The sequence below is a fragment of the Emydura macquarii genome, unplaced genomic scaffold, assembly GCF_026122565.2.
Source record: "Emydura macquarii macquarii isolate MOO-44397 ecotype Brisbane River unplaced genomic scaffold, CSIRO-AGI_Emac_v2 contig_268, whole genome shotgun sequence".
NCBI classification, from domain to species: domain Eukaryota; kingdom Metazoa; phylum Chordata; order Testudines; family Chelidae; genus Emydura; species Emydura macquarii.
The window spans coordinates 3,795-12,256 of NW_027130405.1; the positions used below are offsets into that span (position 1 = coordinate 3,795).

Consider the following 8,462-nt stretch of genomic DNA (forward strand, 5'->3'; position numbering starts at 1 on the left):
GGTCTCTGGTAAGCATGGGGGCTGCACACAAACTTTTGAGTTATTGTAGGGTCTGGTGAACACGGGGGCTGTGCACAGACTCACTAGTTATTGTAGGGTCTCTGGTGGTTATGGGGACTGCACAGAGACTGGTTAGTGCAGGGTCTGTGGTGAGCATGATGGCTTTGGAGAGACGTGTTAGTTATTGCGGGGTCCTGTAAACATGGGGGCTAAGCACAACCTGGTTAGTTAGTGCTGGGTCTCTGGGTGATCTCAAGGGCTGTGCACAAACTCGTTAATTATTGTAGGGTCTACACATAGTGTTTGCAGTTTTGGCAGGGCTGGGATCTCTCCGCTGGTCTGTGGGGGTGGGAGACAGTCACAGGGAACTGATGGGTTGCCTGCCCCACAGGTGCCCCACGCACTGTCCCGCTGGAAGCTGTGAAGGCCCTTCCCGGCCAGAGATGCTGATCCTGAGCTGCTCCTCCAAGCTGCGGCTGCTGGAGGGGCTGCTACGGCGGGGCCTGCCCGAGACGCTGCCGGTGACAAGACCCTTCCCACCTTGAGGCTGGGCAGAGAGCAGGGGAAGGTCCCTCTGTGTCCCCTGGGTGATGGGACATAGATTGGGGTGGAGGACAGGCCCCTTCTCCAGGTCAGGGGGAGCAGTGCAAGGACAGGCTCTCATCCACACACCTCCACTGGGGCAGGTGCACGGCCTCCGTCATGGCTGGCCCTGGGACTCCAGCGATGGGTCTCCCTCCACGGCTCCCCGCAGCAAATCTAGCCCAGCCAGACCCTGGCTGGAGGCTTGTTCTGGGCCCATGTCGGCGTGATGCAAACGTGAGCATTTGCAGAGACACCAGCCACCTTGGCAAAACACAGTAGTTGTTCATTATTCCTCCGGCTACAACATCGGAAAGTCCTCAGGTCAGTACAGGGGGAAGGTGAAGCCCCAGCCCATCCTGGCCCCGTGTCTGGCTCTGGCTCCCTCCCTTTGTCCTTAGACCACGGTGACAGGTGGAGAGACCCTCCAAAAGTCAGCTCTTAGACCCCCCTCCTGACCCTTCTTGGCCGTGGGTCTCCAGCTGGGGCCTCTCTGCTGCAGAACAGTGGGGGGAATCTCCTTCTCGGCAACGGCCATCCCAGCCAATGGGGTTTCCATGGTCTCTCCAGATGTTCCTTTAATGTATGTGGGCTTATTTCCCTTTGTTACTGCCTCTGGTCTCCAGTCGGGCTGCTACGGGAGTAGGATCCCTGTCCCTGCCCCTCGCACGCTGTGCAGAGCTGTGCAGGACTCCAGGGAAACTGGGGTGCACATAGGAATCAGAAGCATACTACAGAAAGTTCCCACTTCATCACACAGGCTGCCTGCCACGGGGTAGAGGTAGACGTGGTGGGGAGGGTAGCAGTGGGGGAGGTGGTAGGTTACTCATCCGGGTGAGAGGGTGGCGGGGGCCCCTCTCTCTCCCAGGGAGCCTCACCTCACTCGCCCTTCCTGCATCCCGAAATCCAAACCCAGCACCCCACAAATAAAATACCTGCTGCTCACCCAGTGTAGCGGGCAGCACCTGCCCATTCAATCAGAGCAGGGGGGCTCTGGGCTGGCCAATCGCAACGTGGGAGGTTTTGCGTGAGCCAGTGGAAATGTGGGCAGCTCCATGGCAGCCCCTTACCGTGCGGAACAGCTGGGTGCCAGCCAATCATGGTCCCTGTGGCTGTCATCATCCCCCGCACAGTCTGTGAACATCCCAGCGTTCCCTCGTGACTTGGAACCCCCAGCTCTGCCCTGTGGCAAATGGGCATTTCTGTAGTGTCTTATGACCCCTGTGTGTGCCTCACTTTCCCCGCGCCGTATGTTGCCTGGCTGCCCCGTGAGGGAAGCGAGTTACGTTTGCTCTCAGAGCTAAGAGACACAGGCCATTTGCTTTCAGATGGTGCCAGAGGTGGGATACTGAATGCACCAGTAGTAAAACTAGCTTCGCCAAAGAGAACAGCAAGAAGCCGGTGTCGGACCACAGCCCTGAGACACACATGGCAAAGGAGGGCAGGGAGAGAGGGCTCAGCCTTGGGGAGTTGAACAAGGCGCAGCTGATTGCAGGCTGGAGAGGATCAAGGGACCCAGAAGCAGGGGCCAGACCCAAGCAGGGTTTGACGAAAGTCCAAGAGTAACAGAAGCAGCAGCAGGGCATTCTCCAGACCTGATTCCCCCCAGCTGGGTGTCCTCAGGGCCTGGTTCTCCTCCACTAGATTTGAATCGGTAGGAGTTAGCGCTGAAAGCCAAGGAGCTAGCGGTCCGTGAAAGGGAAGCAGCTGACTGAGGAGCAGCAAAAACATGAAGAGAAGCAGTGAAGCATGAGCTGGAGATGGAGGAGTGGCGAGAGGCCGCACCGAGGGGGAATTTGGGAAAGAGCCCCAGGATGCCCATTCTGCAGGGAGCCTAGATACCAAATTGTGGCCCCACTTTAAGGCAGGGGGATGCAGATGCTGAACTCCCTGCCTTTCAGCAGGCTGGTGGTTTGACCCTGTGGACTGGCTCCATGTGTCACTCCCTTACTGGGTCCCAACGCCAGGAGGTGCACAGCCGGATGGACGGCACGGATACAGGGGAGAAGGAACAGTTTAAGAAGGCTCCACTGCTGAAGTGTGAACTGACCCCCTGTAGGAAAAGGTTTGGGGTGTGAAATGACCCAGGCTGTGACGTCTGTGGAAGCCACGGCCCTGCCGGGAGCTTGTCTCCACAACTGGCTAACGGGGCAGGTGGCGCTGCACTGGAGGGTTTTTATAACTTGGCTGGGTTGGAAGAATTCTCTGAGATGCCCCCACCCGCCACGAGCTTAAAAAGCCTGAGGAACTGCGCAACATACTCGACAGTACCTCTGGGTATGAAGAGACCCACAAGGGCCTAGCATGGGTCCTGGGAAGGGAACCAGGGGAGGTGCCCCAGAAGTGGGAGACAGGTAAACCCAAAGTGAGGAGAGCAGTCGACGCTGGTGGTGGGTCCTGCCAAGGGACGGCAAATTCCTGAGGTGCAACGTTTATAGGCAAACAGGGCCTCTGTGAGCAAAATGGTGGAGGACTGAGGAAGTAGGGTTTGCTCAGGACAGAGGGGCTAACTCCTCCTCTGGGCAGCCGAGGAGGCAGCGTGAAGCTCAGGCTCAGAGTTGAGGAGGGCACTGAACTGCCAGAGGAAAGCAGTCGCCCAGCCAGCTCCTCTGGGGCACAGGCCGTGGTGACAGATGGGCTCCCACGCCAGTCACCGGTCCCCATTTCCTGTTGTACTCATCTGACTCCCAGTGGGTAGAAGGTGGTAGTTAGTGGGAAGACACTGAGTGGGTTAAAAGGCAGTACTGGGCCCAGCTAGCCCCTCCGGCCTGCCACGCAAGGTTTGACTCATCCAGGTAATTGGTTAGCAAAAGGATCTGAGTCCTCGCTCCTATTCCCTTTACCAGTGGCCTGCCTGTGGCCTGCATGGATGGCTGGGCCCAGGATTCCATCGACCCCCCAGACTTGCCATGGTCACTTAGAACAGGGGCGGGTCCCCACCTCGGGGTGTCTCTCTTTGACCCACTGATCAGTTTGTATACCTCAGAACCATTGTTTAAATGACATTGTTTAAACAGCAACCAATTAAATAATAGAGGAAAATAACTGGAAAGGTTAAAGTAAAGCACCCAAGGCCACCCCCTGCCACTGTGAGGGACACGCACAGTCTTTTTCTCGCATGCCTCAGGCCCTGGCTGCACTATACCGATGCAGTCAGACACTTGACCTGGGGGTGGCCATGCACCCCCAGACACTGGGGGCAGGACCCTTTTCCCCAGCGCTGCACCCATCGGGATCACGATCCCCCTCCCAGTCCGGCCCGCGTGGCCTCATGGATGGTAGCATCACCCAGGGCCGGGTCATTTGCCCAGGGCCTCCATAACTTGCCCGAGCTGCTCACCCCACCCAGCTCTGGACGGCTCCAGCCTTGTCTCCGGTTCTGGCTCCAGCCCCAGCGAGGCTGCTGCTTTCTGCTCCCAGCCCAGTTCTGCTTCCTGGGCAGCTTCTGTGCTGCCGGCTGGCTGCGACTCGGCTCCCTGGGCTGCTCCTCGGGCTGCTCTGTCTCACCAATGCCTGGCTCAGGGCACCGCATTGTCCTTAGCTCTGCCCGCAGCTCCCTAGTCACATCACAGAGCATGGGACCTGCCCCCCTCCCAGCTCCCTCATTGGCCTGGGCAAGACTCACCAGCAAGACACCCAAGAAAGAATTCCCTGTAGTAACTCAGAACCCCCCCATCTAACATCCCTTTGGGTATATTTACACCTAGACGTCAAAGATCAGCCAATTGCCAAACTAGGCTGTCCCCTCAGACCATCCCCTCCAGAAACAAATCAAGCTCAGTCTTTAAGCCAGCTCGGTTTCTTGCCCCCACTGCTCCCCTTGGGAGGCTGTTCCAGAACTTCACTCCTCTGATGGATAGAAACCTGCATCTAATTTCAAGTCTAAACTTGCTGATGGCCAGTTTATATCCATTAGTGCTTGTGTCCACATTGGCTCTGAACTTAAATAATTCCTCTCCTGCCCTGGTATTTACCACATCGGCTTTCACCCCATTCTGGAAGTGACTGTATCACTTGCCTGAGGCTGAGGCCAAGGGACCCAGCGTATGGCCTCCCTCCCCGGGAAAACAGAGGCAGAGCTAAGCTGGGAGTGGCATGAACCCCCCCACGTGCCCCCAGCCAGCGTTATCGACGAGACCAGCCCTGAGGGAGGACGGGAGACAGCTCTAAGCTGGGTATGGAAAGTGCCTGTGACCAGAAACTGAGTTGTACCAACGCTGACAGGGCCTGGCAGGCCATCGCCTGAGGGAGGGGATTGGACCACATCGATGCTGCTTTAACTCTCAGATCTCGCTGCTGGCCCAAGGCCGCCCGGTGCTGTGCAAAGGGAGACTCAGAAAGCCGCCTGGCTTGACAACGCTGTGTGTGTGTGTGTGTGTGTGTCCCGGCAACACAGGCTGGGGGCCTGAGTCCCTGAAGAGGGGCCAGGTCGGTGCCTGCCATTTGGCTCAGGGGGACGCGCTGGGCAGAGCTCAGGGGGCAAAGCAGGAGGCTGGAGCCCAGAGGCTCTGTCTCGGAGGCGGTGAGGCTGTGGGACCTGCCCTGGGGGAAGAGTAGGGCCCCTGGGGGGGCTGGCGCACGAGGGGCTCCTCCAAGGACAATGTGAATGCTGGGGCCTAGCACCAGGGATCGTAGAGACCTCCCTGACACCCCCTCACCCCTATCCTCTTGCAGCTCTGACCTCGCTGTCTTGGCAGGTCTATGGCACTGTGATGCATGTGAACTGCGGGAACCCGGCAGGCCAGGAGGTGCTGGTGGATTCATGGCCATCGTTCAAAATTGTCCTCACCCGGCCACGCAGAGAGGTGCGGGCCCTCACCCCATGGCCCTTTGCTGGGTTCCTCCACCTGCCTGGCACCATCTCTGCTCCTCCCCCTCCGCCACCTGATGTCATCCCTGCCCTCCCCCTCCCCCACATCCTTGTCCCTCTCCCTGCCTGGTGTCATCTCTACCCTCCTCCTTCTGTCTGCCCCACCGCCCCACATCCTGGCTCCCCTTCCTGCTGCCCAGACCCCCCTGCCCAGTTACACCTCCTCAGTCTCTGTTGTGGGGCTCCTTGTGCCCTGCTCCCCCTGGCCTTCGGGGATCCCCTACCGGCTCCCACTGCCGTCTCTGAGGGTCAAGGGGAGGGGGCTCAGAGGCTGTGCTCACCCCCAGACACTGTCCCCCCTGCAGGTGCCCCCTGGCAATTACTGCGCCAACTTGTTCTCGGCCTTCCACCAGGAGGAGGGTGTCGGCCGGGCCCTGCTGGGGAGCAGCCACGCCGTGGACTGGAGCCAGGCCTTCCAGATACAGCGTGAGCCCCTCCTGCCCCGCACACATGAGGGCAGTGCCGCAGAGCCCTCCCCCACATGGGCCATAGCCCCAAGGAACCCAGCTGGGCCCCTTCTCCATCCAGCCCTGGGATCTACTCCTCACCCCAAGCTCCAGAATGAGCCAAGCTTGGGACACCCCCGTTCCATGGGCACCTCTCAGAGTCCCCTGCTCACGGTGCGTGGCTGTCCCTGCAGGGCTGCAGGATGGGGTGTGCGAGGCCATCCGGGACATCGCCAGGGCCAGGGGGCTCGACATGAAGACATATCAGTACCAGGCACTGCTGCATCCAGACCCGCCTGCCATGCCCCAGCACCGGTAGGTGCCCCCCTGCCATGGGCAAGGAGAACGGGGTGATGGACACAACCAGCCAGAGCTAGAGGGATTGGGGAGAGGACAGGGAAGCTCCCCAGGGTGCCTGGCCAGAGGCCTCCATTGTCCCCCTGGATCTAGTGGCAGTGAGTTCCCCAGGCTCACGGTGCTGAGGGGTTGAGGGAATCATCACTGCCCCCCATGCAGCCCCAGGCCAGAGTCACATGCTGCCAGGGATTTCACATCATGCTCAGAGGCAGGGCTGGTCAGGCAGGATCATTGGGCTCTGGCCCCCACAATGGGGAGAGCAGTGGGGGGGCAGCCTGTAACCCTTCCGTACCCGGGCACTGCCCTGACCCCGTGCTGTCCCTGCTGAGGGGTGGGGCTCCCAGCACAGACCCCCTTACGCCCCCTTCCCCTTCCTGGCTAGGGGGTCGCTGCCCACTGAGCCCTGGCGCCGTCTTCTCAGGGGTCACGGCTTGGCCAAGGCCCATTGGCAGCCGTGACACTGCTAGGTCTGGATTGGGCCGCCCCAGACAGCCCCCCTGGGGAGTATAGATCCCTCCCCCCTCAGTTCCGGTCCCCCCAAATGCCAGGCCCTGGGTCCATCCCCTCCCCTCTGGTCTGCCCCATGCTAGTTCTGTCCCCTCAGACTCACCCCCTCCTCCCTGCACCACCTCAGTGCTCTCCAACCTCCTTCCCCTCACATGCTGCATCCTGCCTGCTCCATTTCCCCTCCCCCTTGTACCAGGTCGCTCCCCCCCCCCCCGTGCCGTTCCAGAGGCAGCGCCTGGGCTGTGGCTCAGGACGATAGCTGGGTGAAGGGAATATGGCCCGTGGTTGGCTTTGAATTGTAGAATAGCCGCGCTGCACAGGCCTGGCTGGGTCTGCCCCATGGCAAGCTCACACGCCTGCCCTGCCCGTCTCTGGCACCAGGCAGCACCCCCGGTCTGCCACGTTTTTAGCCCTTGGTCAAGCAGGGGAATGAGACCTGGCCACGCTCCGGGTTTGTCTCCCCTCGAACACGGACCCTGTGGATCTCACCCCGGACCTCGGCCCTCACTGCCCCCTCAGAGAGCCCCTGCCCCACGGGCAGCCGCCGTGGCTGGGCATCATTGGCTCTCGCTGTGTCTTCCCTGCACTACCTGCCACGGGGCTGTGGCATGGCAGCACTAGGCCGGCTCCCTCACCTGGCAAGGCAGCTGCATGTAGCCACGGGCTACATGGTTCAAGCTCCAGCTGAGGGAGACAGGCTTTTCCTGAAACGGCCTCCGGACCCAGGCCCTCCAGTGGGAATCTCCTCTGGGGGGATTGTGGGAGAGGGGCCGGGGAGCTTTCCCCAAGCTGCCCCCAGCTGCTTCAGTGCTGGGCTTTCTCCCCTACCTCAGTGACTCCCAGCACGGCCGTTCCTAGCCACTGGCTGGTGCCCCAACGGCCTGGCCTGGCGGGGCTGAGATGTGGGGCACAGAGGCCGTGGGCTGGTCAGAGATTCTCCTGGCTGCTGGGAAGTGCAGGGCCTGGCCCCACTGGCTCCCTCCATCCCTGGGCAGGGCGAGGAGGGGATGCTGGCTGGGCTCCCTGTAATATGCCACTGAGACCTGCTCAGCCCCCTGCTCCACTGCCCGAGAGAGGGGACCTGTGAGCAGCCAGCGGGGGGCTCGGCTCTAAGCCCTGGGTGAGCCGGGGCCTGGTCAAGGAACTGGCTCCTGCTCCGTTGTCCCCTGGGACAGGGCAGGGCGCAGTAGGGGCACTCTCCCCTGGCTGTCAGTGCTGGCCCCAGTGCTACAGGGAGCTGGGCAAGGACTCAGTGGGGGACACTCTCTGCTCACAGGGCTGCCCCAGTGCCCGGGCAGCACTAGGGGGCCTGTGCTGTGGGGCAGGGCTCAGCAGGGGGCTGCTCACCCGCTCCCTGCCCTGGGCACTTTGTTGCACGGCTGGGGCTGGGGAGGACCTGGGACTGGTCTTTCTAAAGCTCTGGGGCCAGGTCCCTTGGTATTTTAGTGTGATACGACCGGTGCTCAGGGTAGCCAACTGATAACGCCACGGTCAGGGCAGGCTTCAAAAGGAGAGTAGATCCTCCCACGCTGGTGGGTGACACTGAAGCCCGGCTTCCCAACCAGCCACAAACTGCTTCTGATTTCCCCACACTGGTTATCGAGAAGCCAGTCCACAAATGCCTACAGCCCCCTTTATTGCATTTCAGCTCCAGGCTCCCAAATCAGCACTAGATCCAGTAAAGAGACCCGTTACTAGAA

The 8,462-nt window shown here is 60.7% G+C and overlaps 1 protein-coding gene across 1 annotated transcript; it reads left to right on the plus strand.

Moving 5' to 3' along the window:
• Positions 1 to 833: 833 nt before the first annotated feature.
• LOC137153754 (glycine-N-acyltransferase-like protein 3) lies at positions 834 to 6,213 on the plus strand (the record flags this gene model as incomplete). The annotated part of the gene is made up of 5 exons (XM_067549498.1): positions 834 to 977; positions 1,044 to 1,165; positions 5,280 to 5,393; positions 5,758 to 5,878; positions 6,093 to 6,213. Coding segments are annotated over 5 exons (622 nt in total), but the record flags the coding sequence as incomplete, so codon positions are not given.
• Positions 6,214 to 8,462: the final 2,249 nt, after the last annotated feature.